Source organism: Rhinocladiella mackenziei, assembly GCF_000835555.1.
Source record: "Rhinocladiella mackenziei CBS 650.93 unplaced genomic scaffold supercont1.4, whole genome shotgun sequence".
Lineage (NCBI taxonomy): Eukaryota > Fungi > Ascomycota > Eurotiomycetes > Chaetothyriales > Herpotrichiellaceae > Rhinocladiella > Rhinocladiella mackenziei.
The window spans coordinates 3328464-3342449 of NW_013550601.1; the positions used below are offsets into that span (position 1 = coordinate 3328464).

At 50.6% G+C, this 13986-nt stretch overlaps 7 protein-coding genes across 7 annotated transcripts in view; 2 read left to right on the top strand and 5 right to left on the bottom strand.

Annotated features, from left to right (window-relative positions):
* Positions 1 to 590: 590 nt before the first annotated feature.
* Positions 591 to 1007, top strand: Z518_06317 (uncharacterized protein; the record flags this gene model as incomplete). Its single annotated transcript, XM_013417127.1, has 2 exons — positions 591 to 625; positions 689 to 1007. The coding sequence occupies 2 exons, from the start codon at positions 591 to 593 to the stop codon at positions 1005 to 1007; spliced, it is 354 nt and encodes a 117-aa protein (XP_013272581.1).
* A 176-nt stretch (positions 1008 to 1183) lies between these two features.
* Positions 1184 to 2792, bottom strand: Z518_06318 (uncharacterized protein; the record flags this gene model as incomplete). The annotated part of the gene is made up of 2 exons (XM_013417128.1): positions 1184 to 2698; positions 2760 to 2792. The coding sequence occupies 2 exons, from the start codon at positions 2790 to 2792 to the stop codon at positions 1184 to 1186; spliced, it is 1548 nt and encodes a 515-aa protein (XP_013272582.1).
* Positions 2793 to 3493: 701 nt separating this feature from the next.
* On the bottom strand, positions 3494 to 5734 carry Z518_06319 (uncharacterized protein; the record flags this gene model as incomplete). The annotated part of the gene is made up of 1 exon (XM_013417129.1): positions 3494 to 5734. One exon carries the CDS (start codon positions 5732 to 5734, stop codon positions 3494 to 3496), a length of 2241 nt encoding a protein of 746 aa, XP_013272583.1.
* Positions 5735 to 7141: 1407 nt separating this feature from the next.
* Positions 7142 to 7428, bottom strand: Z518_06320 (plasma membrane proteolipid 3; the record flags this gene model as incomplete). Its single annotated transcript, XM_013417130.1, has 3 exons — positions 7142 to 7163; positions 7225 to 7359; positions 7412 to 7428. The coding sequence occupies 3 exons, from the start codon at positions 7426 to 7428 to the stop codon at positions 7142 to 7144; spliced, it is 174 nt and encodes a 57-aa protein (XP_013272584.1).
* A 2151-nt stretch (positions 7429 to 9579) lies between these two features.
* Z518_06321 (uncharacterized protein) lies at positions 9580 to 11001 on the top strand (the record flags this gene model as incomplete). Its single annotated transcript, XM_013417131.1, has 1 exon — positions 9580 to 11001. The coding sequence occupies one exon, from the start codon at positions 9580 to 9582 to the stop codon at positions 10999 to 11001; it is 1422 nt and encodes a 473-aa protein (XP_013272585.1).
* Positions 11002 to 11089: 88 nt separating this feature from the next.
* Z518_06322 (uncharacterized protein) lies at positions 11090 to 11843 on the bottom strand (the record flags this gene model as incomplete). The annotated part of the gene is made up of 2 exons (XM_013417132.1): positions 11090 to 11701; positions 11766 to 11843. 2 exons carry the CDS (start codon positions 11841 to 11843, stop codon positions 11090 to 11092), a joined length of 690 nt encoding a protein of 229 aa, XP_013272586.1.
* A 1466-nt stretch (positions 11844 to 13309) lies between these two features.
* Positions 13310 to 13986, bottom strand: part of Z518_06323 (uncharacterized protein) — a gene marked incomplete at both ends in the record, with an annotated part of 3739 nt that continues 3062 nt past the window's right edge. The window contains one exon of the mRNA XM_013417133.1: positions 13310 to 13953. Within this exon, the coding sequence (XP_013272587.1) occupies positions 13310 to 13953 (644 nt within the window). The remainder of the gene's footprint in view (positions 13954 to 13986) is intronic.

Here is a 13986-nt window from a genome sequence, read left to right on the forward strand (position 1 = left end):
GTCAGGCGAATAGCTGCTGAGGGTTCTAGGAGGAGCAGGATGCTTGAACACCGAGAGGCAGTCTCAAAAGAAGGCGGTGATTTGCGAGAAATTCGGACGTTGGGCCCTGGAGGGGGGGATCGGTGGTCAATAACAATAACAACTGATGACAACTAGGGCTGTAGCATGTCGCGGTGTAGCGGAAGAGCGATAACAGCTAGATAGGATCGAAGTAGCATGGACGGACGGATAGATGAATGGAACGGATAGTAGAGAGCAGTTGTAAAGATGTGGGCAGGCGAAATGGTCGGGTGGGAGAGTATTTGAGTCGGCGTGCAGCCAGTTGGAACTTGAGTCTGTTATTTGGGTAGCCAAAAGCTGTTAGCCTCGTGGTTCCCCGGCAACCTCCAAACCACTACCTGCTCGACCTTTCGTTTATCTCGTACTGTATCCACTGCCATCAGCCACGATTCGAGGCATACGACCTTTTTCCACCGATCAACATCACATCATTGGTGCCGCATCCGTCGGGTTTTTATCCCGAATCACTTGCACAGCTTCATCTCTCAGAACCATCCTTCACCTTCCAGACAAAAGGCATCCCACTCAACATGACCACCTCAGATTCCGAATTTCCTTGCTCATTGTGCGTCCTTCTCACTCTCATTTAATTCTCTCTGTGGGAACATTTACTGATTCTACGTCGCAGAGTCATTGATGTACCCCTTCTGAACCATCGCCTAGCCTCCTCGGCCATGCGCGCCCTCCAAGTCGACGCCGAACTTTCTCCTCTGGTCCGCCGGAAATTTTCCTTGGTGGATGCTAATACAGCCTCGTCCTCTATCAATGGAGGTCAGACAGACCATGGTGGGCTGGAGAATAACCACAATACCATTCTGCGCACTGAATATTCCGCAACTACCAATCGAATGCTTCGAGTCGCTGTCAACGGCTTCATGGAATCTCTCGGCGTTGTCCTGCAGGTCATGGAAGAACTGGATGTGGATGTACTTGAATCCAAATCATGATTCATCACTATTTGGAATGCGCGTCTTTCTCCTACAACAGTTACTATGGGGTAATTTTTCTTCGAGGCGTCTCTCGTCTCTTCAAATCCTCCGATTCCTTCCGTGGAGCCAAACAATCACAGTGTCTTCGTGATTGAACACAGCTGACGAGAAGGGGTGTGCCTGGTCTACGTCTCTTATTTTTTATTGAGAAGATACCGTGATTCGGTGTCGTCCTCACACTCGTCCCTCAGTTTCACGGAGTAGTCACCTGACTGCTTCGTACCGTCCTTCAGATAGGTGCGAAGGATGAAAGATGAATTTGGAACGTCTAATCGAGTTCGGGACATTGTCAAAGGTACACCTCGGAAGGAAACAACTTGTTCTTTTGAAGCGGGAGTCTCATCAGATCCCAAAGCGGCGCCTCCGTAGGAAATCATGCCGAAATGGTCTGGCAGGACCATAACATTGGGGATTTTATTGTTTTGAAGGACTCCTGGCTGGTGTGGCATTTCTAAGCTCGCGAGGTTGGAAGCTGTACCAAGTATGAAGGTTTGCGCAGTACGCCTTGATTTGGAAGATCGTTGACGCCCCGCGCCTGTCCATGGACTTTGTGGAGCTTTACCTGCTGGTGATATCAAGAATTCGACAGTGCTGTTTTGCCGCGACATGCCTTGGGGCCGCCTTTCCAGGGGGAGGACCTCCATCGTATCCAAATCAGGGAATCCCACCGTTCCATCATGGGTTTCAAAATCGACGGCTGTTTCCAGGGAAAGCAGACCTTGTCTTTTCCCCCATCCTCCACCACCTCCGGTCACTTTGAACAGTCTTGCGTCCTGCCATAGCGTTTGTAGAGGTGTAGACTTTCCGGTGCTACTTCCTGGAGCATCTCCTTCCTCCACATCTGACTCCGTGGGTGAGCGAATCAGGGCATATATGAGGAGAGGACTGTGTGATCCAGGAGTGGAATCGCCGCTGATATGGTCTGAAACGGCCTTTTCGAGTTCTTGAGAGGCAGGTACAGCCTTTCCTTCAATTTCTATTTGCGACAGGACGTTTCCCATCGATTTGATCACCTTCCGGGGTGGCGTTAATCTTTGAAGAGGAACAGAGCATCCGTCTAAAAATGCATCTGCTTGGCAACCGACGTTGACTTGTAAGTGTTTCAGGGACCGTCCTCGGTAGTGGTCAATCGTTACTCCGGAATCAGATGCCGTAACTTTCCATTCATCTTCCAGCAAAGTAGTGTGTCTTCCGTTGACGAAGAGAGTATTTGCAACAGGGAGAGTCACATGGCGAACGACATGTCTCGAAGAATTCAGACAAGTCGCCGTGCTGTCAGATGAAAATCGTATCGTGACAGGAGTACTTCCATCTTCCGGAGCAACGGTGGTACACATGCCATGGTGATCTGCGGAACTGAACAGGACCGCCAGACCTTCAGAAGCGAGCAGTCGACCCTCTCGCGTAAGAATCGGAGAAGCAGGAAGCGCATCAACCACTGCCGCAATGGATTTGACATGAACTTCATTGACTTGACGATCTTCGGCCCATTTAGCATTGCCATATAGGCGAGTCAGAGCAGGTAACAAAAAGGCTTTGCGATCAAGAAGGTTGGCCAGAGAAGGCGTTGCTAACAGTAACATGGTTCGAACTCGTGAAGTCTGTTGGTCCGCATATCTCGATAGCTGGTGCAATAATTCCTCCGGTGTCTGCATTCAATCTCGTCGTCAAAAGATGTTCTCCCGGATAACAAAGCGTCTTCGTACTTACCAACAGGGCACGATCATTGACCAGCCACGTCATGCCCACTTGACATGTGCGCTGGTCGTTGAGCTTTGCAGTCACATATGGTCGAGTCCGGATCTTCTTAAAAACTGATTGTTTCGAGGCTGAAACGACAGATCTAGCTGCTCCATGTTGCAATTGGGGTCTTCTGATAGAAAAACGCCGAGCTGCTTGCTCACCACGTTGCTGTCTCAGACACAATGCTGCGATTGGGCTGTTGCTAGAAAGACTTCTTTGCTGATTGATATGCCCATTGATTGTTTTGCTTAGCATCACGGGGAGGAACAAAACGTCGGTAGTGACTCTCCCGCCCTTTCACCTACGGTTGATGGGAAGGAAAAGTAGATGCTCCTGGATACGAAGGGTGATGTAGTGGGTGAGTTTGGGTACCCGGGGAAAACGCTAGGCATTGACTTGGCCAAAGTACATATTGATGCATACATTTTCGGTGACGGCCATGAACGGGATGTAAATATATCGCGCATCAGGTGTCCAATCCATATATATTTTACAAAAGCTCAAAGTTTTGGTCATCAATGAAATCTGAATCATCGTTTATTTTCTGTGGTCTAAGCAGTCTTTCGCGTCAGTCCAATCAATGCTGGATCTTGTTCTCTTTATCATAATGTACACATCAGATATCGTGAGCTCTTTTGCACTACAAATACATATGCTCGAATCCCAAACTGCGGAATAGATGGATGCTTCTCAGGAGATCGTTATATCTCGACCGTTAAATAGAGATCGCCGCTGCTCGATTTGTTCGGTGTTAATCGCGCTTTAGAAGATGGCGATCGTTGAGGCGCTGATACCATTACCGTTTTGGTTTCCGGGGTCAACAATTCATTCAAAGATGGGCTGAAGAATTGAGCAGGTGCTCTCCGGTTTCCACTAGCAGGATTATTGCGAAGCTTGGCCATGTTTGATTTGAGGCTGCTTTGTCCCATAATTGTTCCCTTCCTTGAACTAGTGTCAGACAACGGAGGAACCGGCCATTCAATAGTCTCGTCAGACATGTATCCATCAGATGACGTCGTATCTGTCTGCATGAAACTCGCACCGGCTCGTGCAAGCTGATCCCTCGTAGGTCGAAGTTTAGAGGACGGGGCACGGAGAAAGCTTGTCCGTAGCTGTGCTGGCTTTTCCGCTTGTCGGGAAACGGCTGCGGAACGAGGAATTTGAGGATACCTCAAATCTCTGATCGGACTCTCTTGTCCATCAAAGGCTCTCCGAGCCTCAACTGAGATAATGGAGGGTGTCGGCGGATTTGCTCTCAGTCCTAGCTGTTTATTGATCTCTTCTGGAGTTGTATCCTCTTCAATTTCAGTATATACTGATGTGACTGAATTTTGTCTTTCGAGACTTGGAGCCATGGCAGCTGCCGGAGGAGCCGGTGGATCCCGTGGCTGCGTCAAAGGCTCGACAGGTTGACGGTCTCCTGCTCGAAGGGGGAGTCTCGGAGGAGGCTTCTTTCGCAAAACATTTCGATTCGCATATATGGAGGATGGTGCCAATCGATGTTCAGGTATTGCGAATGGAGCCTGCCGTCCCACCTGTTGAGTCTCGCCTTTGGATGGAACGGTGGACGGGGGAGAACCGAAGCTTCGCGGCGGTGAAACGAGGTCGATATTTCCATTATCATAAGTGGGTGTCAGGGGAATCCGTGCTGCTCGAGACGAGGTTCTCGGCGGATTTTCAGGTACAACTGGTAATGTCAACGGTGGTGGCAAGCCTCGTCTTTTTGCTCGCGGCGGCTTTTCCAGGACAAATGGCTGGTTGTTGACGTAGATCGGTTCTGAATCCGGGACCCTGGTTTCAGGCTCCTCGTCGAACATCGTGGCATCACTCAACGGTCTGAGTGTGTGTCTTTTTCGCTCTCTAGTGGTTTCCAAGTCAAGAGGAGCAGGCCATAAAGTTTGGCTGGGCGCGGTAGGCAGCAGTCGCGATATGCTGTGTTGGGATGAAATGCTTACTGGAGAGCTTTCACCCGGTGCCTTTGGAGAAACAGCTATACCTATTTCTTCAGGTCTGATGCTCCTCCGCCAAAAGCTTCGTCGTTTTTCTTCCGTTGACTGTTGTGGAGCATAGAAGCGGTCGTAGGTGTTTGGTACAGTCATTGAAGAACCCATATCTCCAAAAGTGGGCGAGATTGTCTCTTGTGGGCTTTGATAAGTCGGAGGGGGAGTCGGCTCCACCAAGCGCGAGCGCTTCTGGCCGCGGCGGCGCTCTCGACGTCGTTTGCATAACCGGAGCATCAGCATCAGCAAAGCCAATACAATCAGGGCAGTCACCGCACCGCCAATCGCAATTCCGACAATTTGGGCAGTGGTGAGACCTCTTTTTGAGGAAGCCTCGTTTGGTGAAGCAATAGCCCCCAAAGTCCCTTGAGGGCCGATGGACGTACTGCTGCTTGATCGAGAACTTGCTGTAGATGAGGGCAGAGAAAGGGAAGGGGTCGTGACGGGCGTCCCTGACGGAACCTCCGTAGCCATGACAATGGTGCTGACCTGCTGCGTGGAGGTAGGATTCCCTACCGTGGTGGGTAGATTCTCCATCGTCGAAGACGTACTGGTAGATGTCCCGATTATGGTCGCCGTTATGGTTCGAGCGGTTTCTGGTTGAGCTCCTGGTATACCATTGCAGATGCTGTAAACTCCTAGGTCCTGCTGATCCTGTCCGGTACAGAACGAGACGATGCATTGCAGAGACCCCTCTCCAATTGTAAGGCTAGATGTGTTTTCAACCGTACACAAATAATTGAGATCTGAGGTGTTTGCGCATGTACTTCCCGGATAGTTGGCACTCGCAAAGGATTGTATGCAGGTCACTGCACAATCGGGGACGATGGAGATGAGGGACTGAGGAAGGCAGGTATTTGTCGCATCTTGCCGGGACCATAGCCGGCCGCCGTGTTCGAAGACAGGCGCCGGACTCGATGAGGTCCATGTTCGATAGCGCATGTCGAGTCGTCCTTTCTTGTCATGGTTGATGGTTCATGTCTCCGAAGGTTCGACCGTTTGCGGAAATATGCCTATGAACGGATATATTGTAGAAGAAGGAGAACAGTGAGGGTAAAGGGTTTCTCAGTTCTGAGAACATGGGGGAATTGGATCAGATATACGGCGCGAAGGGGGGATTCAGGATCTCAAAAGCTGGCGTTGCGTAGACTGGGCCTACCTTGACCCCTCGACGAGGGTGGAAGCAATTTTTTTCCCCCCTGAAAGGACATTCCGGTAAAGAATAACGATGGCGGCTGGGGCGTTGACATGACATCGGCCATATAGTCTGAAACTCGTAGAGCGTCATAGTGGCCGTAGTCGAATGTGAAGCATTTGGTGGTAGGTTTCGCGCCCATCGCAGCGGTTACAGGTTTTACAGGGCGCGTCCGCTCCACGTGACGGTTGCTCCGTCTACCACCAACTCCGCCCGAGCTGGCCATTCATCATTCCTCGGATATGAGCGGCGGCTCCCGGGGCGCTTCCATGAGGTGAATGATGACGATGATTGCATATCCTCCTGCAAGGTGATATGCCGACGCAAAAAGCAGTTGGTGAAGTCTTCTTTTCAGGTGATGACCTCTCTCCCTTTCCTAAGTTCGGGAGCACCTCGTCAGTTGTGTTGTTCGTCCACACTCGACGTGACAGGTCGTCGCATGATCCTCAGGCACCACACATATCCGCCCACTTTCTGACGACAGGTTTTGTCATACCTGCCTCAGGTTCACATTGGCAAGCATCTCTCAAATTGTCAGTTTCGAGATCCCACGTACAAAGCATATATTATCGGGAATGACGCAAAAGAGCTGTTGAGATTGAAAATGGGGATCTAGGGGTTTCGGATCCAGAAATTCCGAAGCTCTGCTTCGGTTTCAGCTAGTGGTTGATGCGGCTCACCCCATAAGGCTACCAAGGATGTTCCAAAGGAGCTACGAGAGACAGAGGAATGGAGATCGCTTAGAGTGTTAGGAAATAAAGCTTGTCTCATTATGCTGAATTTAAGGTGTTTACATCCAAGCCCAACGTGCACCAGCCGCGCCCTTGTGCGCCGAAGTTGGACGGAAATGTGCCCATCCGTCCAGCAAGCGAGTTATGGATTGCCCTTGTCACACCATCCGTCCAATCTGAATGCCGATATTCATGGTCAGATGAATGAATCATTTCGTCTTTCCGGGATCGATCGACCTGGTGTTGAGTCTCTGTTCCGTTTCGTTGCGGGCGTTGTAGGGAATTTAATGTACCATGCTTCGAGAATGTAAGGTGTGGTGGTAAAGGGGGGGATATCAAGTGTTTTTGTCGAGGTTAGGCCGATCCTCGGCAGTAGGGATCTGGATTTCGGGAAATTTGAGAGGGATGTGCAGTGGCACCTGCTCAGTACTTTAGAATAATGTAGCTATTTGTCATATTAGCTTGTCGTTCGGTACCGAGGGGTTGAGTAGTGCGTATATACGTACAGAGCGTGGATGATCCCCGGAATGTAACCGAGGATTGTGAGCAAGATGTTGATGAAGAAATCAGCATTGCAGCCTCGCTCAAGAAAGACACCGAGAGGAGGGAGGATGATGGCAAGAATGATCTTGCAGATGTCGCTGAAGTTCGCCCTGTCAGCTTTGCGCGCGGAAGAGACGGAAGTAGACTTACGATGCGGTGAAAGGCATTTTGACGTGTGAGATGGGATGGAAGAAGCCTGGATAAGCTTGATGGGTGAATTAGTAGAAGCTGAGAGAGGTGTCGAGTACGACAGGCCGAGAGTGAGTCGAGGGAATTGAAGAGAAGAGGGAGGAAATGAAAATTGCGCAACGGGGAGATACAAGTAGTCTACAGCGGCTGGCAGTCAGTTGGTAGGATGAGTCTCCGTGGCTGGGGGCGGGATGCGGGATGCAATCAGTCTTGTCACCGGCAAGCAAAGTCACCTACGGAGTTATTGCTACGGATTTCTGGGCCTAGCAGGCAAGGTTAACAAGGCACAGACAGGGCAATGAGCCACGGAAGCCTGCGCTATAAAGTCTGTGCGGGCCCTCTGAGGCTAACCAGCAGCTGCGAGTGATTTCACTCTTCAGGTTTCTGGCATCATCGCTTCTCTGCACCTCTCTTCCATATTCGCCACCAACGGACTCGGTTGATCATTTTCGATGATTTTTCTCTTACATTTTTGCTTGTCCACATGACGTCGGCTGCCTTTGTTTCTTGGCCAGTCAGTCAGTGCTTGACTGCTAGTGCCTGGTATTGCTGTCAATAAATCTCCCTTTCCGCAATCACCCATCTCTCCTGTTTCAAGTTTGCTATCAATGTGGTCCAACCGCCACAAAGATCATCCCGCCAACGAATCACTTTCTTTCCTTTCAGATTCAAGTACTCCAGCGTCGTCATCAGCACCTCCACAATTTGCAGAGCTCTGTGGCTTGAGTGAGACCTTTGGTCACTATTATTCGTCATCCTAGCCGAAATATCCAGCCTTTGACGTATCCGGTGTGGCGGGTGTGGCAAGTGTGGCTCGTGGAAGAAGGCAATGATACTTATCTATAACATCTGCGGTCAAGGGTCGTGGATGCTTTTTGTGCTCAAAAATTGGCTTTTGCATTCCACCATGATTCTGTACCAACATTCAATATCGGTAGGTCCTTGTAGTTCTCAACGAGGGCTATCAGTCCACATTAGTATTATATGTAACTACGTGGAATTTCTTGAATGGATCGCCAATTTCGAACGCAAAAGTTCACACACTGACTACCATTGACCAATTGGCGAACGGGTGTCGGGTTCGTCGTTTGAAAGACTGAAGAATCACGTGACCATGTACCGAGTAGGTGTGTGCTGAGGTCAAGTCAGTGGTAACGAGCATCAGCAACCAAGGGACATAGACGATGTCATTCGATAAGATCATGCTCACCACCGATCCGTTCCGCGACCTTCCACATGGTAGATCGCGACCAGAGTACCACAGGGGGGAGGGGGGAGAGGAACACCAGGAAGGCGGCGGGCATCTTGCGTCATGATGAAAATTGAAAAGGCCTGTGGACTGGTTCCAGACAGCATCACTGTTGTATAATAAAAATTCGTCCAGAAAGCGCCCACCATCGTCTGCAGATGTTCAAGATCGAGAAGAGAGTCACAGGTGCCGACTTCGGGGATCAGGGTCATTGTTAAATCCTTGGGAAAGATGAGTGGCCTGGTGGTGACCCAGAGATTTGACTTATATTCGTACTGAGACACGCTCGAGGGTGAATGCCCCGAAACTCCAGCGCGGAGACGATGCGGATCCGGGGTGTGTAGTGGGGCTGGCACTGTCAGTTGATTGCTTGGAATCGGCAGTTCGGTGGATTTGAAAGGGCGCACTCATCCCTCATTCCTTTAAATGTTGTGATAGGCTCTTCATTGCGTTATTGACCACCACAAGATCAGGGTATATAACACGACCACAGCCCACGCCGGGGAGAAGTTGGTGGTGGTGGTCAAAGGTCCCCGAATCATAGGGTGTGGTATCTCATGTTTTCGAGGTAGCTTCGGCTTACCCTCGTCAAAACGAAAAGTCCTTGAATAAAACTCCTAGTCAATACTGTTCTAGGCAAACCAGTCATCCTCGGGCACTTATCGACTTGAAAGTCGGCTTACTTGCTAGGCGTGGCCCTCTTGTCGTGAAGTGTTAGCAATATCCCGAAAGAGGCTTCAGTAGACAGAGAATTGAAAGAGTAGAAATAGGAGACTGAGAAGCCAAGTATGATCCTTCTTTTCAATCCACGTATTTAAAAGGTCATAACTCACTGATAGCATCCAAGCGAGGATCATCTTCTTTTCCCATTCCAGAAACAATGGATCCAACATTCTACCGCACTGCAGCAGATGCCATCGCCGCCCCGCCGGAGAAGTTGGCATATGTAGTCGCGTTTGATCGAAAGGGCCAGAAGCATGATGCAATGACGGTTGTTGACGTGAATCCTGCCTCCGACAACTATGGCCGAGTTGTTAGCTGGACTGAGGTTCCAAACTTGGGCGATGAACTCCACCACTTCGGTTGGAATGCGTGCTCATCTGCTTTCAAGCACGAAGGACATTCTATGGATGGCTTGCAACGACGTTATCTTCTGGTTCCTGGCTTGCGATCCTCAAACATTTATATTTTTGACACCGCACCCAATCCATATGAACCCGAATTGGTCAAGACCATCGATGGACCATCATTGTCAGAGAAGGCTGGATATTCACGTCCCCATACTTTACATTGCGGTCCTGATGGAGTGTTTCTGACCTGCCTTGGAGGCCCAGATGGAAATGCTGATGGTCCGGGAGGAATCGCTCTGCTTGATCATACAAGTTTCGACGTCCTCCGTGCTTGGGAGACCGACCGAGGACCTCAGCACTTCCACTATGACGCCTGGTGGCATCTGAATCGCAATGTGCTCATTTCCAGTGAGTGGGGGAGCCCGTCAATGATAGAGGACGGCATTGTCCCGGAATTGTTGCTGGGAAACAAGTATGGTCATGCCATCCACTTTTGGGACCTTGGTGCTGGGAGACATCAGCAACGGGTCGATCTGGGCGAGGAACACCAGATGGCGCTTGAAGTCCGCCCGTCACACAACCCAGAGGCGACCTGGGGATTTGTGGGAGTGGTCATCTCAACCAAGGATTTGTTTGGCTCTATCTTCCGCTGGTATCTGGATGGAGACACTTGGAAAGCAGAAAAGGTCATCAGCATCCCTGCTGAGCCGGCCGACGAGGGCTCCCTGCCTCCAGCGCTCAAGCCATTCAAGGCGGTGCCTCCTCTCATCACCGACATCGACCTATCCGTAGATGACAAGTTCCTCTATGTTGCTTGTTGGGGAACCGGCGAGATGAAGCAATTCGATGTTTCTGATCCGGCTCATCCCGTTCAGGTCGGCTCTGTTAGATTGGGAGGCATTGTTGACCACAAATCGCACCCAGCAAAACCAGACTTGCCTCTCTCAGGGGGCCCGCAGATGGTTGAAGTTAGTCGCGATGGCCGCCGCGTATATTTCACCAACAGTCTTTATGGCTCCTGGGATGACCAGTTCTATCCCGACGGCGTGGGTGCTTGGATGGTCAAGCTTGACGCCCATCCTGAAGGGGGTATCAGCATCGACGAGAAATTCTTCCCTCACGCTGATGAATTTAGGGGCCTAAGAGTCCACCAGATCCGCCTGCAGGGAGGAGACGCTTCAACCGATTCGTATTGCTACACAAGCCGAGATGTCGAAGGAAGCAAATTGTGACAGCGGATGGGTAATGGCACTCATCGGACCGTGGTGATTGACCACGCCAGGTGACCAAACTCTAGACATCGATGGCATCGTTTCTTCTTCATCTGGAAAAGTTCAACGTTCCCAATGTATCTCTGTCCAAAGAGTAGTTCCATTGTTGGCCACCATTCCGCCGCTCCGGCCGCGCCGAGCCATATTCCCAACGGCGCCGACCTGCCAAGCGGCTTATTCTTGTTCTTAAGCCATGCAGTGCAAAGTCGTTCTCTCCCGTGATCTTGTTGATACACTCGATCTTGTTCCCAGGTAGCGAGATGTTCTGTATGGGGGTGCGACGAACCACCACTCCAATCGTGATTCGACCAGCTTGGTGCCCATTCCCTAATTCTTCTAGCCATTTCATGTTCACCCTGGCGAGCTCCGTCGATTGGTCATCTCTGAACCTGATCACGTGTCCGAGTTTAGTGGTTCCTGCTCCAATCACCTGCACATCCTTAGTTGTGCTTGTGCTCAGAAGTGCCTTTCGAATGTGTTTATTGGCCGCGTCGGTCGGTAGATATCTTGTAAAGGCGTCGACGTTGGAGTCGGTCTCTTCAGGTCGTGTCTCCGTGCAGATCCGCAGACAATTGAGTTCTCCCTTCGCATTGCTGCTATTCGTTGCGAGAGAGACACTGGTGCCAGCATGCGTTGCGCTTCCCCTGGCCGCTATCGACGCCTACGAGCGGGTGGTTGGAAGCGACACAGAACACGAATCGAGTCGCGTGCGGGAGGGAACGGACTTCCTCCAGAAGCTCGAAATTTTGACGCTTGATAGTGTGTTGTTCTGCTTTGGATCTCGACCAATTCAGCTCGAACATCTTCGATGACCTTTATGTTGGCAGTCCACATTGGGACTAGCCTAGTCACGTGCACCGCAACCTTCGTGGCCTTTTTCTAGCTTGCGCCTCGCTCAGATAGATTCAATCAATCAATCTTCTCTCGGCCCAACACTTTACACTGACTTTCGGATTCTCTTTAGGGCAGGCGGTTGTTGCCTGAGTGGTGACGCGGTGAGTCTATGTCCTGGTGTTGTGGTGGCATCGGCATTCGGGAGCCGCCGACGCTAATGCGCGTCGACTGCGTCGGGTTTGTTGATCTTCTTGTGCGCGTCACGCTCGATATGCTTTCAGTCGGTCGCTCCAGTTGATACCGGCAAATACAGTCACGTCCGAGGGCCCCTGTGTGATATGTAGCGACGCCAAGGCTTGTAAAGACCTTCGGAGGCGTTGTACGCTTCGTACACGCTTGGAAACTATATAGTCTGACGGTCCCCCTCGACCCCTTCGAAATAGGACAAGTCCTCCGTAAATATCACAACACTCTTCGAACATTTAGAGCCTCGTCGCTAGGGTTTTAAGTAGGCGGTCTAAGTGAACTGGATCACCTAGGCTGCCTACTTAATTTGAGACCGGCCGGAGAATTGGAACCGTCTGAATTTTGTGATGGGTTACATGAACTCTGGTCCACACATACACAAACAAAAAAATATTAAAAAAAGCCCCCCTCCTATAGTCCATCTCTATCGGTTCGACTGCAACTCGAGTGTTTTACCACTCGGTTACGTCCTTGATAGGTCAACCATGATTTGGTGCCAATTTGGAGGGAAATTCTGCGGAATAAAACATAGAACTTAATTTAATTTTTGAATCACGTGATTTTAACTTAATGTGCGTGAGATGCCAAGACTGTCGTGTTGGCCAATCACATGTGGATGTTGGCACTCCCCCTTGCCGCACCGCCATCGGATCCAATCCATGGACCATGTGGCCGGGTGTGACCGGGGACAGTATATGGCGCCAGCCTCGATATCTAGATGGTCCTTGGATCGGATCCCATGATATACTACCGCCATCGGATCCAATCCGTGGACCATGTGACCGGTGGGACCGGGGACAGTGGTGTCAAACTTCTTGAATTTAAGGAGTGCTCTGGCTCTCCAAATGAGCGTAGGATAGAGCACATCCATATATATCTAAGCAGCATTTGTCTGCGTTGTTGTCTGCGTTGTAGCCTGTCGATGGTGTTGTAGCCTGGCAAGCAACCAGATCAACCTAATTCTACACAAACCTCAACAGTAATGGTGTTACAGCGCCGTACAAAATCGATTTCCCTCATAAGCACTTCTGAAAATTCTCCGTCCCACAACGGCGTCGGATCAATATATATTTCAGTACGGTCTATACATTACATGATCGGAACATTTAAGAGCAGTGGGAAAGCTCAACACCCATAAACCAAATGCGGACATTAAAACCATATAAGTTACAACTTAGGGTATTGAGATTCATTTCGAGGAGAAGATAACAGCGTCCCCCCAGTTAACAGCACCAGCATCTATCAGCATCTTCACCACCTTCTCATGGCCACGTTCTGATGCAGCCTGCAGGGAATTGCCATAGAATCCTCCTTGAGCATTGACATCCGCCCCGGCATCCATCAGCATCTTCACCACCTTCTCATGGCCAGGTGCTGATGCAGCCTGCAGGGAGTTGGCATAGGCTCCTCCTTGGGCATTGACATCCGCTCCGGCATCTATCAGCATCTTCACCACCTTCTCATGGCCACGTACTGATGCGGCCTGCAGCGCATTGCTATATGCTCCTCCTTGAGTATGGACATCGGCTCCGGCATCCATCAGCATCTTCACCACCTTCTCGTCGCCATGGACTGATGCGGCCTGCAGTGCATTGCCATAGTATCCCCCTTGAGTATGGACATCGGCTCCGGCATCCATCAGAATCTTCACCACCTTCTCATGGCCATGTACTGACGCGGCCTGCAGGGAATTGCCATAGAATCCTCCTTGAGCATTGACATCCGCCCCGACATCTATCAGCATCTTCACCACCTTCTCATGGCCACATACTGATGCGGCCTGCAGTGCATTGCCATACTCCCCTCCTTGAGCATTGACATCCGCTCCGGCATCTATCAGCATCTTCACCACCTTCTCATGGCCAC